We start from the raw sequence: 27,383 nt of genomic DNA on the forward strand, positions 1-27,383 counted from the left end.
AAAGAGAATGTACATGGGGATTAGCTATAAATATTTGCTTTAAAGGCATTGATTGTATCCTATGCTCTACTTAGTCATTATAATCTACTGAGTCTTTCGTAAACGCTAAAAACGAACCTGGGTATAAGACTACATCGGCCTCCACGCTTGCAAAGCCTGGTGCTGCACATATCCCCACGGCCAGCCGTTTTCCCTTTCTGTGCGGCGAAGGAGATCAATCAGCGCATTTTGAACAAGAGGGTCATCGATCCATGAGCCACCTATATTTCACATCAGTTCAAATCCAATCGACAAGATCGAATAACACTTACAGACAAAAAGCGCGTGACAGGCTGTGATACGTAGCGAGGGATCATCGTCAGCAGATATGGCAATTCCGAACATGAAGTTGAGATTCTCAGCGAGGTCACTCTGTCGGGGTCAGTATGTCATCACTCCATCAAATTGTTTCAGTGAATAAGAAACGGACCCTCAACTTGACGGGCTGCTCTAGATGCAACGCATTCCGATCATAAAACTCTAGTTCCCGAATTAACATCAACGACTTGGCGAGATAGATGTGCTGAATGGCAGTAGCTGTATTCCATAGATTAGCATAACCCTTAAAACCACAGGTGTGTAACATACCATGCCACAAGCTTGTATACCAAGCAACAGGAAACGGTTTCCCACTGCCGGGATCCGGCGCCGAAACATGCAACGGGGCAAAAGTATCAGGTCTCCCTAGCTCCCACTCCAGAATATGGTGCCTGAGCGCCGTCTCCTCCACACTTCCGAGACGAGCATCACCGTTTCGGCCCGGAATATTATAACAGACTTCCACGGTTTCAGCCAATAACCAGATAGCCTGGTTCGTCCAGTCTCCGTCGCTTAAGACAGGCTTGGCGACCCACCAGTGTCGTAGGTGGTTATCGAAAGGCGCAAAGGTCAACCGAAGACATTTCTGGTACGTAAGCGCAAACTGAATGTCTTGGATGACGAAGACCCAGAAGGAAGCGGATGTCAGGCCACCGGAGATAGCACAGTCCACATGGGAGCTGATATAAACTGAACCGGCTAGGAGATGGTGTTGTGGGTCGTTTGGGGGACTGTGGGCTGTTTTGGTTTTGGGTGGATTAGTTTGGGGGTGTTTGACATTTTTTTCCCATGGATGATCGGTGAAAAGCACGTACAGGAGATTGATTCGAAGAATCGTAAAATTACTGTTGAGGAAAGGAGGATATCGAGACCGATTTCGAATTCCGGTTTGTCGAGCACCGGGAGCATGATGGAGATGCAGCGCTCATGGTATCCGTGCGCGACTTCTCCGGAGATGGTATTTGTGGTTCGGGAGAGGTGACATGCTGAAACTGCTAGACATGCATAGAGCAGTAATGGGGATTGAATCGCGCGCTCGATAACATTCGTCGAGAAGTGTCGTCCAGGGTCGCATGCGTCAAGCTGAGCTGTTAGTCCAAAGGGTGGAGAATGGGACAAAAGGACTCCTCGGACTTACCCAGGGGGCAAGGTACTTTTGAAAATGTCTCAACAAAAAGGCCTCGGTGACGTTGGATATCCTTGGTTGGGTGATGGGCGTCGTAGCTACATGTGACGAATTCACTGAATTTGATCTCGAACCAAGTTGAGATCCTGCGGTGTATGAGGGAATGGTGAGGGTTGGAGTTGTGAAAGAAGAATCCATTGTCGTGGATGAGCGGGTCGAACGATCTTCAGAAGATGATCGTGAAGCTGAAACCTGCCCTGTTATAGGCACAACATAGTACTCTGCTGCCGTCTGATCCGTTTCATCTTTGAAGTCGACTACCGGAGAAGTGAGTTAGCATGGCGACAAAGATGAAACCGACGGCACCCACCCTCGCAAGACGTCTCAACCCAAATCTGGTTGTCTGGGAAGGCAAGATCACTCTCGCCATATCTCGGGGGCCCTTTTCCGCGCAAAGATGGATTTTGGCCATGTCGGAAAGAGATCTCTTCAGATTTGCCGGGGGCCGGCACACATTCGCGGCCCGATCTTTGACAGCGGAGACATTTCGAACCGGTTTTGTCACCTATGGCTGTCAGTTGCAGAAGGACAGATGGACAGATTCTCAAAATCATAGACAACATACATTTCAGATGGCGCAGACGACACGTGAGGCTGGGAAAAGTTAGCTGATGTCGAATGTATCAAATCCAGCAAAAAGACACAACTGACCATCCCCTCATTACGCAGTCAAAAGTACAATGGCGAATACGGAAAGCTTCCAGAATCAAAGCATGTCCGGAAGGCCAGGCCCGACGGTATTTAGATAAATAAGCAAGCTGGCTTGGCCCCTCCGACTATAAAACTATCAAACTTATCCATGGCGATGTCAATGGGGACACCCATACAAAAGCGGAGATGAGTGGGGGGTGCAAGATACATAATTGGCAGATCAACGGGCTGTGTCGGTGGTTTTGGGGTATACCCAGCTACGGATGGTATTGGAGGTTAGCTCGAGTGGAGCGGATATAACAGTGGCCCCAAGGAGAGCGGGTTTCGAGTTGGAAATTAACTCGTGTTGGCTGAAAACTCGTGATAGTTTAGGACCTGGGCTCGTCGCGCTAGCAGTGATCTCCACCACAGAGTCTAGCCCAGACCTGTGCTGGTCCTGGTTGGGCGAGCGGCTGCCCCCATGCATCCGACAGAGTTTGTACGTGTACCCCCGATCGAGAGGTCTCTGATCGTTGCCTAACCCGAACGGTGTTGGGACATGCCATGTTGGCCGGTTTCCCTCGGGAATCCGGCATGAGAAGGGCAAGACTTAGCGATGTGCGGTGCCAAGTGAGCTATTGCAAAACGGTTATAGTCGAGATTTTGTCCCTTTTGGCCATAAGTTTCCATTATTTTTTGGGTGGTATATAGGGGCAATCCTTTGGTTTAAAAAAAGAAAAGAGAGCCCTTGGTTAAGATGCCAAGGTCAGCAGCCAATAGCATGAAGCAGGGAATGCAATGGTCTCCATCTCATCCCGTAGATTCGGTATCAATCCGTTGCGGTTTGTCAGGGCGGCAACTCAAAAACACTTGGAAGGCGTTTGACAAGCTTCGGTGGAATTAAATTAGCGCGGTAAGCTATTCATTTGTCCTTTCATTTGCCGGTGTTTCTCACCGGGAATGATTCAGGGACCCGAGGCAAAAGGAGTCGCTCGGCCCTCTCCCCCAGAGAGCCACATAGTGGCGGTGACCTCAACCCTTGACCCGATACTCCGTACTCCGTATTTCTCATTGCGATTGCACCGACGCCGAGATCGACTGCACAAATCCTGTGCGGATTTTGTGGATCCGTTTCATCAGATGCCAACAATGTGTCAAATCGGTCTAAATTATTCATCTGGTGAAATATCCCGTCGACTGTGTTGATCCCAGGGATTCTTGCCCCAAGGGTATATGAAGCCGAAGATAAGACCCGAGACCAGTCTAGCGGGCTGCATTGCCGAGATTGTCCAGCTATAAAGTCAAATCGACAAATTGTACTGAGTACTGAAATTCCATGTGTATTCGCTGGATATGTGGGGATCCATTTCGTTATGAACTGCCTGTTTTGGCCAATTGCTCCGGGGGAACGTCCACTAAAAGACATGCTTATTGATCAATTCATCAGCATGAGTCCCATGGTTGGGGAGGAAGAGGTGAGAGGAAACGGAAATGCCAATGTGGAAGTCATGTGAGCTGGTGCCTGACAGACAAGGCAATAATGTGATGCCTGAATAGCACCTTAAGAATAGGGCATCCATGCATATCCAAGGCACAAGCCGAGACTCAACTTCCAAGATTCTGTATTTGAGAGCTCCTTGCAGGCCAGACAAGCTCTTGGCGAGAGCTTTAACTGATCATTGCTTTTTTCCATCTCTACTTGACCTACATACTCTGTACACAAACCACTATCCAACCACTGAATAAATCATAATGCAATAACCATGTCCCTAAACCGCATCTCCTTCCTAGAAGGATGGGAGCGCAGCCCCGCCACCTTTCTCAACCGGGCCGATGACTCGGAGGATTCGGACCTGGACTCCTACCAAGATCTGCCCGAGGGGTCGGTGGCATCCTCGTTTCCCTCCATGTACAGCAGACTGAACTTCAACCCGTATGCGGGGCCGGGATGGAATGAGATTCCCGATGAAGATCCGTCGCCCTTTTTCGGGTCCTCATTTTTGGGGCTTTCTCCCACAACTACTCGTGAGGGGCGTACGGGCTCCATTTCGGCGCAGGCGCTGGGATCTGCGGACCGGACTGTGCACGAGGAGCTGGGGGACGTTCCTCGAAACCAACTGTGGGCGGATTCCACTGGTGCTTATGAAGTGAGCGCTGCGAGGAGAATTGGTATGTTCGGAGTGCAATTGATTCTTCTCCTTTTTTGTCCTCTCTCGACTTCTTGTTCCTTTGATATATAATGAAAGTTAACTTGTAAAAGCCCAGGTCTGTGCCGCGGTTGTGTACTGCTTTCTAGCTGCAGGGGTCGTTTTTGGGTTTGCAGCTCTGAAACCTGTGCTCATTCGCGAGAAAGTATATCGCAATCTCTGCTCCCAGATAGAGCGCGATGAAGATGTTGATGTATGCTATGGGCAGGAAATTCGGTAAGGCCCACTTCTCTTGGTAGACCAGTATATCTTGCTAACACCTAACAGGCTAAACCTGATGTTTACCATCGCTGCTGTAGTAACCAATATCTCAGCCCTACCTGTAGGAACCATCCTAGATGCATTTGGACCACGAGTTTGTGGAATTATCGGCAGTGTCTGCCTTACCATAGGAGCAGTACTATTTGGCACAGCCAAACAACTTCCGTTCGATGGATATATTCCAGGATATCTGTTTCTAGCGCTGGGCGGGCCATTTGTGTTCATCCCATCTTTCCATCTCTCCAACACCTTCCCGGCACGATCAGGCCTGATCCTGTCAATGCTGACAGGAGCCTTCGATGCGTCAAGCGCTCTCTTTCTGATTTTCAGGTTGCTCAACGAGCGTACCCAGGGGTTTGTTTCAACCAGAAGCTTCTTTGCAGTATACCTCACTGTGCCGCTCTTCATAATTGCCGCCCAGGTATTCATAATGCCACCGACATCCTACAAAACAGCCGGTGAGCTTGTTCAACATGCCGAAGCCCAGGTCGCAGATGAGATCCACGACCGCATAGACGACACAGTCACCGATCGCACTGAGGGTGAACGCCAGCGTCTCAGAAGACGTCTCCATCGTCAAAGCATTGTTAGCCATATCCAAGATCTACTCGATGATGGTACAGCATCTGTGATGTCAGCAAATACCGTCGATCACCCAGTCTTCCACACCAGCATCGACGCCCAGCTGGATATCAACAATACAACCACTGGAAATAATGGCACTACAGCACCCCATTTACATCCACAACCAATGCACCCAATAGCCCCACCACCAGGGGGCATCTGGGGTGTTCTCCACGGCCAAAGCGCCCTACATCAACTACGCACACCATGGTTCACACTCATAACAGCATTCACCGTGCTGATGATGCTCCGAATAAACTATTTTGTAGCAACCCTCCGCTCCCAATATACATATCTCCTCTCAGCCGACGAAGCCGCCCAAATCAACACAACATTCGACATCCTCCTGCCAGTAGGCGGTCTCCTCTCCGTCCCATTCACCGGCACATTCCTAGACATCATCCAAACCCGCACCGTGCTATTTATCCTTGTACTTTCAGCCACCGTGATCGGTGTGCTGGGATGCATACCGCATTCAACAGCTGCATACGGGAATATCATTCTTTTCGTGCTATACCGACCATTCTACTACACCGCCGTATCAGACTATGCAGCGAAGGTATTCGGTTTCGTGACGTTTGGGAAGGTATACGGGCTGATTATCTGTCTTGCCGGGATTGGAAATTTTGCACAGGCGGGTCTTGATGCGCTTACGTTGAAGGTTTGGAGGGGTGATCCCGTCCCTGTGAATGTTGGGCTTACTGTGCTGGTTGCTGGTATCGGGGCTGGACTGGTTGGCTTTGTGGCATATCAGACGGCTGGGTTGAGAGGGCCGGAGGGGTTGGTTGGTGATCAATATTGTGTTGTGAGGGAGCGAGAACCGTTGCTGAGGAATGAAGACACGGGGAGGGAATATGGAAGTTGAAATTCTGTATTTTATACGCTTTTGGAAAGAGGATTGGTATGTTGAGGTGTACGAGTCGAAAAAGATGCAGCTGTCAATCGGGTGTTGTGCATATTGCTTGCTTGTTCTCTTATATATGCATCGATCTAGTCATGTAGTCCCGTATCCATATCTTCCAAGTCAGTGATCGGACCTCATCGTAGCCACTGCTCCACAGTCTCGATCGGTATAAACCTCCACCGGCCCTTTGCGTAGCCCGTTTCAACGGAGTGCAGCTTATCATCGCAGGACTTACCAAGCCCATAGCATTAACGACATATTGTAAAGTATCGAAAAAGGATAAGGCAAATTGGACAGCGGAAACAGTAATCTATAAGATGGACCTTTCGCTTGCGTTTAATGTTCTTAAAATCCATTTCCAACCTACGACTTCAGTCTCTTTCACACACTGTCAGAAATCAAAGGGAAACCCATGGAGCCGAACTCAGGCAGTTCCCTATATAAAATTCAAATCAAAATCAAAGTTATCATCTTTATGTGTATGCTAGACAGGTCCTTCCAATTTTGGAAAACGTACTATATGTCATGTGATCGAATGGGGATAGAGGGCAAGTTCAAGACAGACCTTTTAGCAAGGAACCCAGGTAATGCGATGTTTATAAAGGTACGTTCGCCGCCTGAGGACCTTAACAGCCTGGAATTCAGTTCATCATAGGACTTCAATTTCATAGCCTGACGGTCCAGATCCAACCTGCTTGGTGACCATGCGTTACTGGGGATTTGGTACCGTCTCTCTCTCTCTTTTTTTCCTCTCTTTGTTTTTGATATTTCATCTTATAGACCTATACAGAAATCCAAGAGGTCGTATATACCTCAAATATGCTAAGTTTTAAACAGCGGCCGTGGGAGTCACAGCCCATATTATATCGGGGGATATCATTATTCAAATCCAGATCCCAAACTGGATCCATTACATCATGTGCAATTGAGAAAGGAAAGAAAAGGCGAAAGCCTGGTGACCGGGTTTGAATCCGGCGACTTTTTGGGTTCCACAGCACGACATGTTCATTCACAACAATGTCCCGTCTGGGTGAAAGCACCGTCAAGTATATTTATGTATGGCCCATGTCCATAATCAACCATGTTGCCGGTTTCTGTGACCGTGATATGCATCCCACAGAGAGAAATCCCACTTTGTGCCATATATTCATTTCAAAGAGACCAGTCATAACCAGGACAGCGAAATTGATATGAGAGGGATGGTGGTTGGAACCACCGAAGAGACTTAGAGGAAACATGCGGACGCTGTACTGTGGCCTGCTGGCAGCTGACAGCGAACGCAGAAGGAGGAAGCGGATGATTTGCGCTTCTCGAGTTTCGGAGAATTTCCAATGACAGCATTGAATCTCTCTTCACCCGATGACAAAGCTATACTTGCTGGTACTCTCCAGCCATAGTGCCTCTGCCGCGCGATCACAGGCAGTATCCAACCACAGCATGGATGTGACAATGGGCTTGACGCTTGCCCATGAGCTCAACTTGGTTCTACGGGATATGTCTCCCAGAACAGAAACGAACCAGGTGCGCTCGGGTGTATCGTGCGCGGCAATACCACCGAGAGTCAAAATCCATAGCAGCGCAAAACGAGTAGATGGTGAAGACCATAACACCGAGGAGGAGGACTGGAGAAGGACTAATCGGATCTCTCGCGCTAGAGTGCTGAGTGGTGTGTTCTGCGCGGGGATGGGGAAAATAACGCCGACGCCGAATACTAGTGCGGCAAGACGGAGGGCTTCATAGGTGGTAGCCTGTGTAGACTGGGAGACATATATATCGAGTCTGGAAGCTGGAGGGAGAGAGAGGAGGGTGTGTTGTGTTAAGTTGCGCTGATCAGCGAGAAGGGATATATCGCGTGTGGGGTTTGGGGATTTCGTGATCCCGATATAAGCGTGGACGGCTTGGAAAGCTTCAATCATTTGGCGAGTAGCGCCAACTCCCTGCAAGCGGCCGAACCTTTCGTCGAAGGCCAACGAACTGAAACCAAGCAATTCTTGGATTGACATGCCTCTTCGCTCATCGGCTAGTGGCCAAAAGTCGAAACATGGGCGAACGCTGAGAACACTGCAAGTGAGGATATCCGAGCTGCAGATAGTTAGTATAGCCAATCAATTTGCAAAGAACCCAAAGCCAAGACATACAAAGAGATGGTCGCGGCCAGACCCTCTGTGGAGATAGTTGTCAAGCCACCTCTTAATTTGACCAATTGCAACAACCCTTTGATATGTATCATATTCGGTGGTAGACAGCCGTAGACATTGATCCACTGTAGCCGCGGGAAAGGTGGGTTGAATGGTGTTTTTTCGTGGTGCTGTGCCGAATTTTCCTCTGCCTGGTGATGAGCCATGCAAATGACACTGAGAAGGACACCATCCTCAACTACACGTTTTGGGTCACGGATGGCTTGATTGATCAATTTAATTGATTCCATTTCACACAGCTGTAGTGCATGCTGTTCCCTTCGACCAAAACTTGTGCGTGGTATCCAGTCATTCTGACATTGTACTCGGAGATGACACAATGAGCCAAACATGAATGCAGTAAACAAAGCCGAGTCATCCATGGAGAGGTGCAACCACTTATCAGCTGCGGTTGAGGCACTATTTGGCCGGGGCGCAAGTCCCGGCCACACAGTATTTCTTAGATAGTGCTCAGATAGATGAATGAGCGTGGGCTCGAAGTTCATGGGTGTGGGGTATGTGACGAAAGGATCGAAGGCGCCCACGAAATTCCGCTCCAATCGCTCAACCGGACGATCATTGAATTGGACGATCGCGCGCTGCGCCGAGGATGCCCCTGCCACGGTGCTCGCATCATCGCTGCCACTGCTCTCACTGCTCTCGCTAGCTTGTGACTGCGGAAACGGGGAGTCTCGGTATGCGAGCTGGCGGGAGGGAGATTCGTGCACAAAGGCGAGGCTGGAAGCGGGGATACTGGCGAGATGGGAGCTTGAAGGGCGCGAGGCGAGGGCGAAAGCGGGACCGGGGCCCGCGCGATCGAGGACGGGTAGGGGGTGGAGGTAGTCGCGGGGAGGGTGGGGTCGCGAATTGGAGGATTCGCCTGCGGATCGCTCCTTCGTTTGATCAGAAATCCAGCGACCAACATGCGCGCGCACTAAACGCTGGGCTTTCAATTTCTCGGTCTCGGACGCCGGTCTCGCATTGACGAAGTGGATGCCGTCCTTCTTCTTGGAAGGTTGTTTCTTTCTTGACGCCATTTGAGATCATATTACCGGCACGGTAAGCGGTGAGACATGTATGTGATATTGATATTCTGCATGGTATGGAAGAGAGGGAACCTTGGAAAGAGAGCGAGTGCCTGGAAAGGAGCTGATTACAGTTCCAGGGCGGTTAACAGAGCTCGTGTTGTATTGGCGACAGGATATAATGACGGGATATGAATTGACAGCACAGCGTTATGTGGATCATCTGCAACCCATCATGGCCTTGGAGGTCTCGAGTGGGGGAAAAGGGCAAAGGGAAACCAAGAAGCTCGGAGCCCCGTGACCGCAGATCGGTTCCCGGCGGTTGGCAGTTTAACTTGTCTTCCTTTCAACTCGCCGGTTTTTAATGCACCCTATCAGCTTCTTATTACTCCGTACTCGTGTCTCTTTGGCGCTTTGGTGGAGTCTTCATTAGCCTTGCATTAGGGTGCCAATAGTGAAGTCCATTTTCTTTCATACTATCGTGCGTATGAACTACGAACGGGCTCTGGGTGCATTTACCTTGCCATGCCACTTTTCAAGCTCACGATCTACACGTGGTGACCAAGGTTCGAAAGGCGAATATACCTCCGTTACCAGCCGAATGACCGACCAAAGTGAATACGAAGTAGATCGCCATCCTGGACACGTCCCAGACTGCCGCACCAAGGGGCGGGAGCTCTTCTCGGCAGACTAACCGGTTCTCGTTTGGTCTGTGGACTAGGCACACAATAGCAGCCAATAAATATCCTCCCCCCGGGAATCCCAGTAATGTGGACACATATGCCCGGTCCTATAAGAGACCCCGGTCACGAACGGGTCTAATACCAGAGCATTAATGTGTCGGGATTGCGCTCAAACGTGCAACCGTCCGCAGAGCTTGGCTCAATGAGACCCCGTGCGCTGAGCTATAGTGACGGGCGTTAGCCTTTTCCGAATAAAAGTGGTCCTGAGAGGTGGGCCCTCGTCGTTCGCTAGGGTTGATTGTCTCGGGCAAATTCGAGGATGGGATGGTGTAGAGTGTAGATCATAGGAAACACTGTTATACTTAGCTACAAAGAAACTATATTCGGACTTGGATTAGTGATGATTGTTCGCTCTCCATGTTCTCTATTTTGTCTCTCATATTGACCTTGGCTACTTGAATGCATGGGGTAAACTGACCGTGCATATAGATGAGACATTTCGTACGTTATGCAACTACCACTCCGGCCGAAAGTCCCAGGCAATCGCATTCCCCTATATCCGCGGGGCTAAGGGTTTCTTCATTTCTTCACCTGGATGATCGGCATAAGGCCGGAGGACCGAGTACTCCGTCCTTAGTACTTTGTACCAAGTCAAAATGATGCCGATCAACTTGTACTTCGGTATCTGCTCGCCTCCCCACGCAGAATCAAACCCCGATAGGCTCCCCGAGGAGGTCTAGTATACTCCAGTTCGTCCACATACGGCCCTGCAACTATAACTCGTGGAAAAGGAAATGAATGGCTTCCGCGAACTCACGTCAAAGGCTAATGGCCGAGTCTAGACACTGCACGCTAAAAGCTGGCTTTGAAAAGCTGACCTGGACGACACACCGGCCAAGGGGCTTGGGGCTAGTTAGTTTCTGACTGCAGGGTGTGCATTGACTAAAGGTGGCATTGACCGTCGATCGCAAGAGTATGTATTTTTGATTGTGAGATATGACGTCTACTCCGACCGGGAACGCATTTATATCGAGTGTTTGGAGGAATTGATTATCAATCCCTTGGGTATTTTTGGCATTGAGGGGCAACAGGCGGGGAGAGGCGATCGAAGGTGAAAGATCCCGAGTCTTCCAGACACGATGCGCAACAGGACTGCGGTGCAGATCGAGACGGAATCCTTCAGGATTCAGTTCCCTCAGCAATACGCAAGAAGCCGCGCGCAGCAGACTGTTACACCACATTTATCCCGTGACGGGATCAGTTAGACCGACAAACAGAACGCAGTATTCAAGGAGACCAAAAAAGAGAAAAATGATTGGGGGAAGCTAGATTTCATTGTCTCGGCCCCGAAAGTAACAAGCCACCCTATGACAGCGCGGAAACTATACTATATATGATCTAGCTGCCTGCAGGATAAGCAAGGTATTTAGTACGTCCCTTGGCGGCATAGACTGCAGGCATATGCAGAGTACAACATAGGTAGACCTATATTAACCCAGATGATCTCCCGTCGAATCAAACCGATTACTGGAGCACATCCGACTAATCAATTTCCAGCAGGGTGTACCGACAGCTCTGACCAGTTTGCGGGTCACGGTACTGCTCCAGAGCCTTTTCCACAACAGCCATGTATCCCAAGACTTGCTCCTCCTGCCAGCGGCGACCAACGACCTGCACAGCCGTGGGGAGACCAGCCATCTTGGCAGAGTCGTAGTGTTTCCACGCACCGCGGGCAATGCTGTGGTTGCAGCCTAGACGCTTGAGTGTAGTCTTGTACGGCGCAACGAGGGCGTCGCGGATGGGGTCAACATGACCGACGGGGACGACACCGGCGGAGTAGTCCAGTAGGTTCCACAGGAACGTGTATCCGCATGAGGAGACACCATCGCGCATAGCATTGTGCGGTAGAGCCGGGGTAGCGTTGACAGGGCAGAGGATGAAGTCGTACTGCTGGGGCTCGGCATTCCACCACTTGTGCCAGGCGGCGCGGAAGGCTTCGCGCTCAGCGGTGATATCCCACAGCTTGGCACTGGATTTCGGTCCGAAATCGCGGATGAGGGTGGCGGTGACCTTGTCACGACGGATGTAGCGCACGTAAAGGTAGTAGAGATAGCGGACAGGGCGGGGAAGGTGGGCGATGCGGGAAAGTTGACTGGCACCCGGGTCGGAGGGTTCCAGAGTCTTGAGCTTGGAATTGAAGTGATGGCAGCCGTCTGCATTGAGGAGTTGTGAGGCGAGGTTCAGACCGGTGAAGGGGTCTGCGTTGGGTGGTGTTGTAATCTCCGAGACGGTGTGGCCGGCTTCTTTCAGGGCGGCTACTGTTGTTGCGATGGCACGTTCAATGGCGGGAGTTGGAGGCACAACACCTTGAGGGTGATTAGCGTTAGACATAGATGGTGATGGGTGCACTAGGGTTAATACGTACCATCAGAGGTCATCAGACCAACGCGAAGAGGCCTGTTCTGGGCATCGGCCTCAAGCTCGCTGCGCCAGGCGATAGGGTGAACAGTGTGTTCATACTTCCAAGGTTCCATGCGAATAACCGCACGAGTGAAGTAGGTCAGATCATTCAAGGTACGGGCCATGGGGCTGAAGACACTGGGCACTCCCTCCTGACCAGGCATGCTGGTGCTCACACCCCCCTTGGGCCAGCGGCCAGTGCTACAGCGGAGAGAATAGATACCACTCCAGGCGGCAGGAACGCGCACCGAGCCCGCGACATCGGATCCAATACCAATGCGGCCACCCTGAGCTAGCAACGCTGATTCTCCACCAGTTGACCCACCAGGTGAGTATCCTGGGACATGTGGGTTACTGCATCGGCCCCAGAGCCCGCTAGTAGATTCGAAAGACAAAAGCGTGATGGGCAGAGCGGTCTTAACGTATGGAACGGCACCTAGGCAGAATTAGTATTAAGTATTAATGGAATCGCGCCCGACGGGTCATTATCTTACCAGCATCTTTCAACAACTGCACCATAGGTCCATCTTCCAGTACCGGCTTGTCAGCCATGGAGGCATACCCGACAGTTGCATCGAAACCCTTGACGTGAATAGAATCCTTGAGGGAGATTGGAATACCGGCCAATGGTCCCTTCAGGTTAATCTCCGACTCCAGCCATGACTCGGCCTCGGGCAACAGGACCTCGGTGATACAGTTTGTACGGTCCTGAGCTCTTTTGGCTACCTTTCCATAGGTGCGCAATACATCAAGCGGAGAAACAACCGAGTCTTGAATGTCATGCACCAGCTCCTCAATAGGCTGGTTGATGATTTTCAGGTCGTTGGGGACAATGCGGAGGTGATAGTGATGCGAGAGACTGGTAAAGCGGCGATCTCGCTCGCTTTGTTTTCGGTTCCTGGGGTCATTAGCCAAGTCATGTGTGGGTTTAATGAACCGACAAGCTTACCGTATGCTACGATAAGTGAAATAGTCGAATGGAGGAAGCATAATGGCGGTGTGATGCAGGAAAGAAGGGGAGATTGGGGGTTTTATACCAACGCCCCCAAGTTGCGGGGGAAATTGGAGAAGTGGAGCCCGCGATAAGCCGGGGGTTCACCGAGGTTAGCCGAGAACCAACACAGCTCTCTGGCCGAGTTTGGCACTCGCATGGAGTACTAAATGCAGCTGTTTGTCATTAATATGCGTCTGAGCCCTGTCTATATCGTGGACCTACACGGAGGAGTGCTGGAATATTGAATTGTTGAACGGCAATGCATCGGCTATATTGTGGGTTCGAGATAAGAGCTTTGGTCCACAGACACTATGCCCCTTGTGGCAGGTAATCTTGCGGTAGATGACACATATCGAGAGTTACCTATCTAAACAACCATAGCTTGGTATGCAGTTCATGCTCGGATTTATAGTTGGGGATGTGTTGTATGTATTTCTATATAAAGCTATCTAGTCAAAATGCCAATGTCGTACCGCTGGAGGTGCGGCGGGTATATCTCCAATTCTTTTGCGGCCGTAACGAACTTCATGATAAGGTTGAAATGGGATCGAAAAGCGAAAGCTTTCCAGTGGCGAGCCGAAAATTGTCGCTATGTAGTAGCATCAGGCCCAGGTTGGAGCCAGTTGTTTTTAGCAAGCCACCATACAACCACGCCGGCGATGATGAGAATGAGCAATGCAAAGAAAATGACGAAGCCCCAGATAATGGACCGCTTGCGTTTTTGATGTTGCTGGGAGAGCCACGATGTCCTAAAGGCAAGGTAAGTGGATGTTCTCTTGAAATATTGAAGGGGAGTTTGTCGTACTTGTCTTCTTTAGTTTCTTCGCCTAGGTCCACTACCTTTGCCTCTTCGTCCATATGGACTGCAGTTGAGAAGCGCTTCCAAAAGCATGGGTCCCTAACAAGAGCCATGGCGACGTAATCTTTAATTTGGGTTGAAGTGTTGTGTCGTGGTGGATCGGGCGATTCAAGGGATATGAAATTGGCCAGCAGAAAACAGATTGATCCCAGCTGTATAGAAGAGACGACAGAAGGCAATAGACTTAGACTGATTGTTTTAGATCGAAGCCGATGAGCACGAGCGATGTGATACGATTGCGTGAATGATACGATGTTGGAGGGGAGCGGAGATTTTGAGGACAGCCAGTCAGCAGATGGGGGTAGTAAAGTGCAGACCGAGGCGACCAAGCTTGGGAAATCAGCTGCACTTATTCTCCAGACAAAGGGGCCTTAGCGATGAAATGCCAGATTATGGCATTCTGATCAGTGATACACGCAGTCCCCTGAGAGCTGGAATACCGACCAAGGCGCGATCAGCCAGCCTTCCAGCTGTTGATTGGTGCTAAAATATCCGAGGCCATGCCATATAACAGGCGATCAAGACAGGGAAACACTATTGAATGGCTATGATAGGCCCATATTGGTTGTTGTGATCAAATGCCGACCTATGGATGGCATGCCGATCGTGGAATGTCCAACTGAAATGGGAAATTCATCAACCATGGAGTTCATGGTGGCTGGCATTCAACCGATGGCATTGGTCGATCAAGGATTAAGAATGTGGGTCTCGATTGTGTTCGACGAAGAAAATGGCAGGCTTTCTTTGGAAGTTGTGATTCTAAGATATATAAGCTTGAGATCTCACATTTTTCGATCCTGTTTTCCCTGGCAGCTACAGATCTACCATCAACTTAACAGCGCATGGAAATGTACGGAGTAAAATCAAGGTTTTGGGTATTTTGTTGCTAGAAGTATATCCATCGCTCTCAGTTTAGTATAATATATAGAAGTATAGCCCCTGGATATCCAATGTCATGCACCTGAGGTGATCTGACGAGCGAAAGATATTATCATGTGGCACAAATCTCAAGTGGAACAGAAAGCGACATTGATGAAGTTCCCCGAGTCTTCCCATGTGCTTGATAGAACAGTTTCGTTTTCAATGCATACGTGCGAGAGACTAAGCATGAATGACCGGTGGGTGGATAGAGTCGATGGGTGGGCAATGAAACTGATGCCACAAGCGATGCAGTGAACACAGTATGGTTTCCTTCTTGTGTACGTTTCCAGTCTACTCTCGCTTCAATGTCCGACGTCAATGACACATATTCAGACCAAAGTCCCTGTCGAGAACCCCATGTAGAGATGTCAGTCAGATCGGGAGAATTGTGCCAAGGATTGAGACCGAAGAATGTCATCGCTCGTAACTGAAATTCGGGCATGAGAAGAGTTGGTGGCAATTCGCCTGGGTGGGCAGGCTCAAATCGAAGATCAATTCCCACAATAGTGTAGGCATCCATATGTTTTGGTTGCAGAGCGTTCAGGTGCATTGCCGGGGGTTGAGCAGACCAGGCAGTGAGTTTTCCGACTGCATGCCGCAAAACTCCTTTAGACAGAGTCTTCTCTGCTCGCAATTGGTAATACTTATTCTTGCAGGGAACTAGAATTGGGGCATGCTCCTCTCTTGTAGGGAGAATTTGGACCGGATGTGTTGACTCCTGGATCTTCTTCGGTTTTCCTGCCTTATCGACTTGCCGCCATACAGCGAAGTTGATGCTGTAGATTACTTTTGCCATCTCTGGGGACATGTCGTGAGTCCCATGAGACTTTTGGGCTCGGTAGCTGAGACTTGCAGGCAGCCGCAAGTGTTCCTGCTGTACTTGATCATTCTCGCATCGATGATGACATGCATGAATGGGTAGTTCCTCGGGCACGATGAACTTGAAGGGTATTCGGTAATTTTTGCCAGGCTTGAGGGTGGTTGTATTCCCAAAGTAGTCGTAGATCGGCAGCTCCATGTGAAGGAACGTTTTTTGTAGTTGGCTTACGGGCAGAGGAATGTGGGTGTTCAAATTCTCTACCTCAATCCGCGTCGTGCCTATTCACGATGTTAACATCTCTTCGATAGCATTAGTTAAGCTACCCACATACCCTGAAACGCAATGCTTATATCCTCCACCGGGGTTTCTTGGTGGGGCGTATATATGATCTCGCCATCGATTGTGTCATGTGTTTTGAAAGTTGGCGAGTCAGACAAGCTATTCAGAACAAACTGCACATTTAACATCTTCATTATGCAAGCTGCGCCTTTTCTCCAGCTCCAAATAGGTCGATGCTCATGGTTTAAATACGGCTGGCTAACTATGAGTAATCGAATTCGAGTCGAAGAATGCGCCGGCGACGTGTCATTTTCCCGAACTCCATTATGTATTGAAGACCTTCACGCTTCCTAGAAAGAGTCAATTGGCATTCAAATGTGGAGAACTCACACTTTTGGCTTTGGGTATAATGTTTGCATTATGCTCCAACACGCAGCGGTAAAAGATCTTTTGGCCGAAGTAACAATCTGGCAACTTGTGGTCGTAAGGATACGACACTGTGTAGATATATGATATGAGAGGTATTGAATCGCGGATATGGCTCACAAGATCTACTCACACAGATCTGCTGATGTCCTAGATGGTGACTTTGATGTTAAACGTATAACCAACCTGCACTATATACCCCACGTGACTGAGCGGGCTTCCTACTTTAGGCAAGTATGCCCTCACAGACTTGGACATCGACTTGATGATGATTCTTCGATCACTTTGCGGTATCGGTGGCTATTTCAGGCTCTTCGATCACGATAATAAATCTGCACGATGAGTGACAGTCCTGATAGCCTGCCAAGGAGAAATCGCGTCGGTCTTATGGGGATCAAATAGCGCACGATGATTGGACATTCGGCAAGATCCCGTTTTGCCGACTCTCCTACGATGTTGCCCTCGCCGAAATGGTTCAATTTTTACACCTCCGATGCCCGCGCTTGTTGTATTCGATTCGCCGTAATGAAGTCCGCATCGAAAATTTCAAAGTCCACCGGTAATGGAGCTATTAAAAAACAGAAGAAGTCAATCGCGTAAGTTTCCGAGACCCACTGCCCGGATATCTGCCACTAACGCAACATCCTTAGTTGCCAGCGATGTCATTCACATAAAATCAAATGTACGGGAGGCCAACCATGTGTGAAATGTCGCCAAGCTGGTTGCCCCACGGAGTGCCACTATGTCAATCGAGATCGTCAGGTTAAAGTGCATGAGAGGTATGCTCCACACCCAGCCTGCTCTACTGCCGGGCTAACCTGTCTAGTTATATCGACGAGCTGGCCGCAGAAAACCAGCGCTTGCGAGACCAATTATCACAATCACAATCTCCTGGATTCCTTACACCGAGGGAACACCAGCCACTAGACCAAGGTGCCTAGGCTTCTTCCGTCATTTCAGCGACGCCGACTTACGCCTTTTTCCAGATGTACCCGAAGTAGATGCAGATACTCATGTTCAAAACCCAATGCTCGGGGAAAGAGCATGGTTTCTACCATATGATCCTTCATTGCCGCCAATCCACGTTTGTGAAGCAGCATGTCCGGCCTTCGCCACCCGGCTTCGGAAAGTCCTAACAAAAAGCGAGGCTACTTCGCACATGCCTCGAACGCAGTACACGCCAGAGGCCACTTTAATGAAAATGCGCAATCCCACAGTCGAATGGCCAAGCCTTCCTCGGGCTCGACTTTTGCTTCAGATAGTCTTCAGCCAGGTGACTCGAGTATATCATCTAGTTCTTCGAAAGTCAACCAGTGACCAGCTTGAAGATATCTATCGCAAGAACAACTTCGAAGATTCGGTGCTGAAGTGTAAATTCTTTGCTCTATTCGCGCTTGGGGAGGTTTACTCGGCGCGATCACCCCCAGGCTTGGAATGCAATGTACCGGGTGTGGGCTATTATGTGAACGCGCTCACTATGATACCCATCTTGCCAGAACGCCCAAGCCTGGCACATATCGAATCTATCTTGCTTTTGGTATGAGACAATGCGCTTCATCTGAAGTCGGACAATCGCTAACTACGCAGTCACTATACTCCTTCTTCTTGAACCGACGCCATTCAGCATATCTGCTTGTCGGCAGCGCGATGCGCCTTGGATTGACTCTAGGTCTGAACCACAATATCCCAGAAGGAATATGCCCGGATCCTGTCCAACGCGAGCACCGGACTAGATTATGGTGGGCGATATATTCATTAGACCGAATGTACGGCTCAAAGGTCGGCTGGCCGGTTCAAATAGCCGATGAGGACGTCTACGTTGAGATGCCATCCAATGTACCTGGTGACATCCACGACGATCATACGTCGGACACCGAGTTTCTCGTTGCCAGTATTCAATTGGCTAGGATAACGGGTCAGGTCATCGACCAAGTTTACAGCCGAAAAAGGTTCCCAGAGTCCTTCTTGCAGCGAGAACAGAGGCTCCTGCTTTCGCTGAAGGAGTGGTGTTGTGCCCTTCCTCCGCATATTCGGCTGAATCGCGACGGACCCATTCCGAAAAATGTTATTTCGCTGCATCTCCAATTCAACCAGGTAAGTTGATAGAATTTACACGAATAGATTGCTGGCTGATGCAATATAGTGTATCATGTTAGCTAGTCGGCCAATTCTGCTACACACGCTGATCCAAGCCACCTGTCACGAACCCAATCAGGACGAAGGCACCCGGACAAACATCCGTCAAACCCTCAAAACACTCAGCGATGCGTGTATTCATGCTGCAAGGCACACGCACTCACTGATAATTGAAGAATGGACTAATGGATCGCTGCCAGTCTTCGGGTATTTCTATGCCCATTATCTATTTTCTTCGGCGTTGATCATGGTCATCTCCAGTTTAGTATACCCAGAGAACAGCAATGATTTTGCACTGTTCGAGGCAGCTTTTGAGATTCTTCGGACAATGAGCAGCCATGGAAACCTCGCGGCAACTGAATTCTACGATAACCTGGAAGGCCTCAAGCAATGCTTGGATACGAGGATATCGTCAGAGATAGATCACACTCAGAATGCTTCATCTCGTATAGCAGACACCTTAACAGACGGACTTATGATGCCATCGAGCCAGCTTGGGACTCTTGGGAACATTGCTAGCATGACAGAAGCTACCGCATCAACAAACTCAAACTCAACAAACGACATGGCCTTCCTGGGAGAAAGCATGGAGGAATTTTTGGCTCAACCCGATGTTGACTTTGACTTGCTTGCGCCTTCACTGGCCGATGCTGTATACTCATGGCCAAACCTTTCCCTATGGACCTCATGAGCTGAATATGAAATATCCACGTACATGATGAGCAAATAAGAATTCGCGATCACACAATTTACTTATCAAGCTGGTCTAAGCTGGTGTTGTTCATTCGACATTGGTAAATGCAATAAGCGTTTCTCTTTCCTCTCCACTGATAGATGATCTTCTTCTGATATTGGATTTCTCTCTCTGTTCGTTCATTGCGTAAATTTATTTGGCTTCCCCTCATATAAGTTTATTGCTACGCTCCCCAGTGAGCCCTAAGCTGTGGATACGGACCCTTGGAAAATGCCAAGCCTGCAATCCATGGCTTTGGAGGATTGAGTCCATGGTTGAATTCCTTCAGCCGCAACTTGATTTATCTTCACCTTTCAAGTCTAAACGATGAGACCTATTCTGCATTGACTGATTCCCAGCCACTCAAATCTTTGTTGTGCTAAGTTACAATTGGGTTGGAAGATTGTGTGGGTCCACACAACTGGAAATATATACCGGAGGAACATGACAGATTTCTCAAAAATTGAAATGAAGAATAACAAAATGAATAACAAAATGAAGATTTAGGAACTGATAATGTGTAATAGATATTCTCCTCATATCTATGGATTGGGGCAAGAGACTGCATTACTGCTGCCGAGGTGAATTCAACTAGGCCGAGGAATCGAATAGGCTCCAAGCCAACACATCGTCATAACTAGCTCCCCTAGGCAAAATCAGGCCAAATCAGGCCAAAGTGTATAAAATGATGCTGTTCATTTGATTGCTACACAACGGTTATTGCCTGATCTTGAGTCGCTGATTGGGTCACGTTGCGCCACATTAGGCTTCATAGTCATGCAACATTGTACGTGAGTCACGGGGATCGGGAAGGATGACATCGAGTCACATGTATTTGAGCTGAGCTTGAAGATAAGGATGCAATATATGAAACAAAATGACTCCTTGTACTCAGTACCTCACGATCTACTCTATAGAGAGTACTGCGTTGAGACTCCAATATTTTGCGTTCCTTTGGTTCCCCCGCAGTGGGTCCTGTGTGCCTGACCGCTCCTCCGCGCCTCTCGTGGCCAGGCTCTTTCCGGCGTGTTCTCTTGCGCCCAACGTCGAAGCCCAGGAGACGAAATGCTTTGATGCACTTTCTTGCATGCGCTCCTCAATATCACAAACCCCACATTCATGGCTTCTGCGGAGATCAACTGGGGCACACTGATCAATTCAGACAAGAGCCCAGCCCCACTGTTGGAACAGTTATGTCTCGGGATCGCACAGTTGATGGTGAGTTCTGGAAGGTCCGTGGTAGCCGAGTGGGCCATACTGATACTGATAATAATAGCCTACTTTTGATTCCAACGGTACTAGTGATATCACCCCCGAGCGACTGGCTGCCTTCTACCGCAAAGTCGGCGGCAACTACGATCCCTTGTTTCTCGAAACCAAGACGCACGCACTCTCATTTATCTACCAGTCGCTGGGATGTTTTCACAGTCTCCAGCCTTCAGCGAATCCGTACGAACCCCCATCAGTTCCATCGTTACTTCCGAATGGCTTTGTGCGATGGCAGACAATTCAACTATTGATGGACCCCGATGAGCATTCGTTGTATCTGCAGAATGCTGTCAGTCTCTGGGACATCGCAGATGCAAATGGCGAGATCTTCCCCAAGTCAATTCCTCGAGACGCGTTTCCTTCTGAACCAGACCCTGAGATGTTGGAATGGCACGAAGGCGTGAGTCGAAGGTTGGAGCATGACTATTTGAAAAAACATGCGAAACATGCGTCGCCGCCAGACTTTGGAACATATCATTATCATTTCAGCGGCAAGGATCCTTTGCCAGACGAGGACGACTACTTCTCCAAGAAGTCACGGCGGGGGGCATCAAAGCGTCAAACCCATGTGGAGCCTGAACGGCCCAGCGGTCATCGTCATCATCGCCGAAATTACAGTGGAGAGTACCCTAAATTCTCCTCAAAACGATCAGGGCGCACTCGCCCAGGATTCTCCACACCAAGGGTTTCATCTCCACCGCCGTGGGGAGGGGAACGCCCACCTCGTTCCAGCGGCCGGGATAGAACTTCTGGTTATAGCCATCCTCTGAGCCCAGGGACAGCGGAAATGCCAGATCCCTCTGATCTATCTTCGGACGAGTCATTCCGCAAGCCAGGGTATCGGGCAAACATGCATAAGCACCGCCAGCGACGTCACCTATCCCCTCCTCCCAGCAGCGGCGCCCGGCGCCACTCCCACGAAGCTTACACCCGCAGACCGTTCAGAGACCCGTCACCAACAAGCCCCCGCCGCGAGCGTCGCAGTCATGAAAGTCACTCTTCCCGATCCAGCGGCAAATCCCATTCAGAGACGTCGCCCAGGTTCCGCGTAAGAGATCCCCCGCGGGATTACCCGAAGGACCGTTCCCGATCACGAACAGCCGGCGTGAAATTCCGCGAGTTCATCTTCGGCGATCCAATCGCCACACCCATAGCCCCGGACCCCCCGCTTTACAGATCGTCATCACCACCTCCGCCAAGACCGGTACCACGACATCTAGGCTCGTACACCGCCGAGGAGTTAAGAAGAGGAAGCTACAGTGGTGGCAGTACAGGTAATAGTCGCCCAAGTAGTGGAAGCGGATCCGAACGCCAGCGATCGTATAGTAGTGCAGGATTCCATCACCGTGGCGCTGGGTGGGCGAGCCCTCGGAGCTCGCCTGCAAAGCGATATACCCCTGCGACGGTACCAGAGGATGATGGATACATTCCCTCGCGGAGGGTGCCGATTTACGAATAATTTCCATAACGTGCAACACGACCATACGTTTTACGAATTTTCTTCCTTGCTATTTCATCATTTTTGGCATCTGAGCACTCTGCTACTTCTCTAGTCACGTCTTTCACCATCAGCTCCCAATCTCCAGATTGGACAATCATCTATCACGACAGCTTTATGAATTTCATTGCTCTTTCTGGTGGCGTTAGTATCTTGGGCGTTTCTCTCAGTTTTGATTTTCAATTGGCATTGTTTTATCGCTGCTTTTCGACTACATAGTAACGATAGTCATGAATACATCCTGGAACTCAAACATAAGGGAGGAACCGAGTAGATGATGATTTGCACTAGTGGCATTCCAAGAAGAGTCACGTCCAGATCAAAGGGTATCATTGCCTAGAAGTGCATAAACTTGATTTTCCGTGACACCCGTCCCAGAACTGTCACCATAGACATGAAAAGCTGGGTTGCAGACAGCAGCTTTGTGTTCTGGTGGAATTTTGGTGGAAGTGATCGGCGACTTTTGCCGAGATGGAACTTGTAGCGCACTTAGAATCGGTAGAGTTATTCAGATGCATCGACGCCGGAACTGAACGAAGAAACTGGAGCAAACTGGCTCCGGAGTCGGGAAACGACTGTGTTCATGAGTCTGCCATTTTGGTTACATCGACCTTGTTCGGACCCGAATAGGTCTGCAGCGGTGCAAAACGCAAGCGCATTAGCGGGGGATTGGCAAATGCTATACCGAGGAAGCGGAAGGACTGTGCATTGCGATACCCAGCAAGGATATAGTTATCGGATGCAAGTGTCAGCTTCGTCGTGTTTCTCACAGTGCGGTCGAGATCAGTTGTCGCGGTCGGAGTCGAATAACAAAGTGCCGGTAGCTTGTCCTCGCATGATCCCTGGATGACCATCCTACCGGCGATTGAGAGGGCGTAAGAATTGTTGTGGCCTTTCTGCTCGATTGACACCCATATGGAATTATCAGCTCGGACCTCCCTCGCAAAGACGGGATAGTCGGATTTGTATTTGAGTTCACTTTAGCTATTCGAATCTTTTGAATTCCATGGTTGGAGAGCCTCGCCAATGGCGGCGAATTCTGCGGTGGCATCTGCATAGCTTAAGCGATCATATACTAGGACGGTCGATGTGCCGTTATTCTGGGGGCCAAGATTGTTGTAATGCGACACTCGAAATGCACCAAGAGAATCAAGCTGACGATGATCCTCTTTCATGACAGGGAGAGCTGCAAAGCCCCCAATAATGTAATCATATTCTCTGTTGATAATGTTGGCACGATGCGTGAGATTGAGGATGTTGACTCTCATGTGGTCCATCGCTGCCTAATTAGGTTAGCGTGATATCGTGACAATATTCCTCGGTCTGACTCTATACGAAGACCAAGAGGCTCTCACTTTCACGGGAATAAAAAACATATATGTGCATAGAAGAGTTGAGTTTTGCTGTAGTATAGTGATATCAATACACGAAGTAGTTGAATACCCATATATAAAACGCCAATGTTGAACGCCCCGTTTTACGACTGCTTAGCTGGACCCAGCTACATGATATGATCATAAGGTAATCTGTATGTTCTGACGACACAAGGTACAGGAATAGGTAATAGTCTACCTGCCTTGTACGATGTGATATTTGTATTGGGGTAAGGAAGGCGGGGGCAGGTAGATGGCCATTTGGCAGTTGGGTGGGCAGGTAACTGGCAGCTGTAAAGGGAGATCAGGAATAATATATTAGTATGTTGGAGCCAAGGCGAATGTGAAGTGGCTACAGCTGATTGTGGGCTGAAACGGTGGTCCTTGATCGTTCTTATGTTGGGTGAGTCTCACATGCAAAGGAACCATTGAGATAGGATAGAACAGCCGGAGATGAAAGACAGGCCCGGAAGGTGAATGAAACGCTATGAGGAGCGAAAGCAGGAACAGAGGTAGTGCGAAAATGAGAAAAGGGTCCCATTTCACCAAGGGACAATGAGGTCAGTCTGAAATCCTCCCTGGGTAGCCAAGTGGGTGAGAGACACAACACTACCTGATTGTTGAGGGGAACACAATGACCACGGGTGATACCGCATTGGGAAGCTCAGCAATGGCGAAAATGGCGTGGAGTTCGACTCTTGGGCCAGGAGTAGTTGGGGTACGGATAATCTTTTTTTCTTTTCTTTTTCGAAACATTTGTTGCCATCAGGCTGCACGAGATGTATCGAGGTTTTATGACCTATCATGGTGAGAATATGCCGAGGCGTGTTTCTTTGCATGATATCTTCTCCATTCGAGCGATGTAGAATCATCCCCCTCGATGCTTGCACTGGATTGATGTCCCTGAACTTTCAGGCATCCGCGTCTAATACAAAACCCATGGCTCCTTGTCAGGCCTAGACCTCCGCACCAGCCCGCAAAGCCCAAAGCCCAACCCGCCCCAACCCGCAAATGGGCTGGGCTTTGGGCCCGGTCCCTGGGCCCATCGGTGGCTATGGGCCTAGGGTAGAAGCCCACTGGGCTCTCATGGGGGCCCAATGGGCTTCAAACAATACAAACATGCTAATGCTTGGCAGATACATAAGTAATGCAGATTTTTCTAGTATTTCTAGGTATTTAGATTACCCCCTAATTTGACTACCTATAGGTGCCTGAAATGACTGAAATGACTGAAATGACTGAAATGACTGAATTGACTGTAGATAAGATTAATAAAATTAAGATTTATGAAATTTAAGAAAAATGTAAATTAATAGAAAGATGCACTGACTTCTCTCCATGTGAAATATATATATTTGCACATTGATTCTCTGTCACCTGTTGAACCCCCGTATTAGGCTAGATCAGGGCCGGCGCCGAGATCTTCCGCGGTAAGCATACAGACTCAAACATGTGTAAAGAACAGACATTAATCAGCAGGTTTATGAGCGCCAAGACTGTATTTATGCATACAAATGGGCTTTAATGGGGGCCTCATGGGCCCCCATAATGGGCCATGGGCTTGGTTAGGCTTCGAAGGTAGGGCCCATAGCCCACTGCTGGTTGGGCTATGGGCCTGAGGTCCGGGCCCAACCAGGCCCATTGCGGAGGTCTAGTCAGGCCAACGCGGGCCACAGCGCCACTTTGTCACCTCTTTATCCATCAGCTAAGCCTAGGCTGACCAGAAACAACAATCATGGCCCGCCGCGGAGTTTCCTTTCCTTTCCTGTGATTTCCGCATTCGTTTCGATATCTGCTGCTGCCAGGGTTCTTTATTTGCGAGACGTACTAGTGAGACACCAAGGCTCCCTGAGCTATCTTCAAGTCTCCCCCAGGACACTTTGCACAGGACTCTAGCTATTTCTACAGTCTGGTCGATGCTGCTTTGCGAGACAAAGTTCCTCGAGACCTATCCTAGTCAGTGGTCGGAAAGAACCATATGTACTTGACCCCATGGGCAGACCGTGTCCACCAATCTTCGTTTTCGAGCACGAGGCCCTGAAATGAAAATACTAAGAAGGAACAGCACCGCCAAGGCCTTCCATTGAGGCTGGCAGCCCATAAATCCCAAGGCTCATTTCCCTCACGATACAACTGCAAGTTTGCTTCGAACAGGCACATTATCCTCCATACCAGGTTCTGGGAATCCAGAGACATTCACACCCTTCCGGAACAGGAGACAATGGGTCGAGCCACCGAAATGGAACATCCCAAGCTGATCTCCCTTTTTTAATTGATCCCCTTCCTTGACAGTGATGTCACACGTTGAAACCTCTGCCATACCAACCCCAATAAACACCATCAGCCCAATAGCTGGCTCATCCGCCTCGATAAAAATGAGCGCGCGCGTGGCAGTGGCGGTAATGTATCCCTGCGAAGTAACCTGAGCCCCAACATCAATGTCATGATGCTTGGAGCCCGGGTCCCCAACACCTTCAAAGAGCGGTTCAGAATAATACGTCCCGTCAACCACATAAGCCTTCACAACCTTCCCGCTAACAGGGGCATGCCAGCGATGGTAGCTCAACGCACTGAGAAACGCCTGATAAACCGTACCACCCACAAAATGTTTCGCAAGGGGATCATGACCCAGCATATCTAGAACAGAGTACAGCTGACTCTTAATCCAAAATTCATCACGGGCTTTCACATTGAACGAAGTTCGATACGGTCTCGACTCGCACGCGTTAGCAATCACCTTGCTATTCTCCGGTTCTGCGATGGGGCGGATTCCGTCTTTGAATACACGCGTGAAGAAGTCATCCCACGATTTGTACCCGTGATTGGGTGCTGAAGGATCACACTCGAATAAGTCATGGAATTGTAGGCTTTTCGCCGCGACAGGCCCAATGCTTGCAACGACCGTTAGATCCTGACGCCCGCTTTCGCCGAACCACCCATTGGTGGAGTCACTCAGTACATCAGCGGAAGCGGGAGAGCGTAAGTACTCGCCCCAGACATTCAAGACTTTCTTGATCATTTGATTGATTTCAGGATCGAGGAAGGCGGCATAACCGCTCGGTGTGCCCATGGGCCAGTCAAGCACGGCGTTGATAGGAAGACCGACCAGACCGACGCGGTGGGATTTGTCATTCCATGAGGGTGCAGTGGTGAGTAGGTGGTTCAAGACACGTAAGAAATGGTGATAATCACGGATCTCTGGGTTGCCTGTTGGATCGTGGCCATATCGCTTCTGTCTGGGGACTTCGTTGAACATCGAAGTCAAGAGCATGTATACTCGTGTGTTTTTTTCGATGAGCTGTTGAAAGTCTTCCAACACAGGGTGCAGGGGTTTCTCTTGGTCTTCAACGGTTTGGATTACCTCGCCCAGCCATTGTTGAAGAGCGTGATGATTTGCTGGCATCCAATTGCCGATCCTATGGAACTGTTAAACCGGAGCAGCAGCAGTGGAGAGTCTCGTACTTGTGAAGGTGGTGTGTTGATCCATGGTGTGTATGATGAGCCATCCTGGAGGTTACCTAGGGAGGTAAGTCTTGATGGATTTCTGAGTATTTTCCCACA

The 27,383-nt window shown here is 49.5% G+C and overlaps 11 protein-coding genes across 11 annotated transcripts; 3 read left to right on the forward strand and 8 right to left on the reverse strand.

Annotated features, from left to right (window-relative positions):
- Positions 1-129: 129 nt before the first annotated feature.
- Positions 130-2,205, reverse strand: N7457_003833 (Zn(II)2Cys6 transcription factor domain-containing protein; the record flags this gene model as incomplete). The annotated part of the gene is made up of 9 exons (XM_057174878.1): positions 130-260; positions 312-411; positions 470-576; positions 628-1,095; positions 1,173-1,440; positions 1,496-1,800; positions 1,854-2,048; positions 2,109-2,137; positions 2,195-2,205. The coding sequence occupies 9 exons, from the start codon at positions 2,203-2,205 to the stop codon at positions 130-132; spliced, it is 1,614 nt and encodes a 537-aa protein (XP_057031925.1).
- Positions 2,206-3,936: 1,731 nt separating this feature from the next.
- Positions 3,937-6,130, forward strand: N7457_003834 (putative MFS transporter Fmp42; the record flags this gene model as incomplete). Its single annotated transcript, XM_057174879.1, has 3 exons — positions 3,937-4,342; positions 4,434-4,596; positions 4,648-6,130. 3 exons carry the CDS (start codon positions 3,937-3,939, stop codon positions 6,128-6,130), a joined length of 2,052 nt encoding a protein of 683 aa, XP_057031926.1.
- Positions 6,131-7,521: 1,391 nt separating this feature from the next.
- N7457_003835 (uncharacterized protein) lies at positions 7,522-9,383 on the reverse strand (the record flags this gene model as incomplete). The annotated part of the gene is made up of 2 exons (XM_057174880.1): positions 7,522-8,251; positions 8,308-9,383. The coding sequence occupies 2 exons, from the start codon at positions 9,381-9,383 to the stop codon at positions 7,522-7,524; spliced, it is 1,806 nt and encodes a 601-aa protein (XP_057031927.1).
- Positions 9,384-11,596: 2,213 nt separating this feature from the next.
- Positions 11,597-13,504, reverse strand: N7457_003836 (putative acetamidase; the record flags this gene model as incomplete). The annotated part of the gene is made up of 4 exons (XM_057174881.1): positions 11,597-12,420; positions 12,480-12,950; positions 13,009-13,412; positions 13,464-13,504. The coding sequence occupies 4 exons, from the start codon at positions 13,502-13,504 to the stop codon at positions 11,597-11,599; spliced, it is 1,740 nt and encodes a 579-aa protein (XP_057031928.1).
- A 593-nt stretch (positions 13,505-14,097) lies between these two features.
- Positions 14,098-14,420, reverse strand: N7457_003837 (uncharacterized protein; the record flags this gene model as incomplete). Its single annotated transcript, XM_057174882.1, has 2 exons — positions 14,098-14,257; positions 14,314-14,420. 2 exons carry the CDS (start codon positions 14,418-14,420, stop codon positions 14,098-14,100), a joined length of 267 nt encoding a protein of 88 aa, XP_057031929.1.
- Positions 14,421-15,358: 938 nt separating this feature from the next.
- On the reverse strand, positions 15,359-16,581 carry N7457_003838 (uncharacterized protein; the record flags this gene model as incomplete). The annotated part of the gene is made up of 2 exons (XM_057174883.1): positions 15,359-16,386; positions 16,440-16,581. The coding sequence occupies 2 exons, from the start codon at positions 16,579-16,581 to the stop codon at positions 15,359-15,361; spliced, it is 1,170 nt and encodes a 389-aa protein (XP_057031930.1).
- A 757-nt stretch (positions 16,582-17,338) lies between these two features.
- On the forward strand, positions 17,339-19,640 carry N7457_003839 (Zn(II)2Cys6 transcription factor; the record flags this gene model as incomplete). The annotated part of the gene is made up of 6 exons (XM_057174884.1): positions 17,339-17,409; positions 17,464-17,581; positions 17,653-17,746; positions 17,800-18,350; positions 18,401-18,907; positions 18,957-19,640. The coding sequence occupies 6 exons, from the start codon at positions 17,339-17,341 to the stop codon at positions 19,638-19,640; spliced, it is 2,025 nt and encodes a 674-aa protein (XP_057031931.1).
- A 1,161-nt stretch (positions 19,641-20,801) lies between these two features.
- On the forward strand, positions 20,802-22,410 carry N7457_003840 (uncharacterized protein; the record flags this gene model as incomplete). The annotated part of the gene is made up of 2 exons (XM_057174885.1): positions 20,802-20,900; positions 20,959-22,410. The coding sequence occupies 2 exons, from the start codon at positions 20,802-20,804 to the stop codon at positions 22,408-22,410; spliced, it is 1,551 nt and encodes a 516-aa protein (XP_057031932.1).
- Positions 22,411-23,030: 620 nt separating this feature from the next.
- Positions 23,031-23,303, reverse strand: N7457_003841 (uncharacterized protein; the record flags this gene model as incomplete). The annotated part of the gene is made up of 1 exon (XM_057174886.1): positions 23,031-23,303. The coding sequence occupies one exon, from the start codon at positions 23,301-23,303 to the stop codon at positions 23,031-23,033; it is 273 nt and encodes a 90-aa protein (XP_057031933.1).
- Positions 23,304-23,429: 126 nt separating this feature from the next.
- On the reverse strand, positions 23,430-23,726 carry N7457_003842 (Carboxylesterase type B; the record flags this gene model as incomplete). The annotated part of the gene is made up of 1 exon (XM_057174887.1): positions 23,430-23,726. One exon carries the CDS (start codon positions 23,724-23,726, stop codon positions 23,430-23,432), a length of 297 nt encoding a protein of 98 aa, XP_057031934.1.
- A 2,218-nt stretch (positions 23,727-25,944) lies between these two features.
- On the reverse strand, positions 25,945-27,225 carry N7457_003843 (uncharacterized protein; the record flags this gene model as incomplete). The annotated part of the gene is made up of 1 exon (XM_057174888.1): positions 25,945-27,225. One exon carries the CDS (start codon positions 27,223-27,225, stop codon positions 25,945-25,947), a length of 1,281 nt encoding a protein of 426 aa, XP_057031935.1.
- Between the last annotated feature and the right edge of the window lie 158 nt (positions 27,226-27,383).

This window comes from Penicillium paradoxum (assembly GCF_028828445.1).
Source record: "Penicillium paradoxum strain IBT 22861 chromosome Unknown utg000004l_segment0_segment0, whole genome shotgun sequence".
NCBI lineage: Eukaryota > Fungi > Ascomycota > Eurotiomycetes > Eurotiales > Aspergillaceae > Penicillium > Penicillium paradoxum.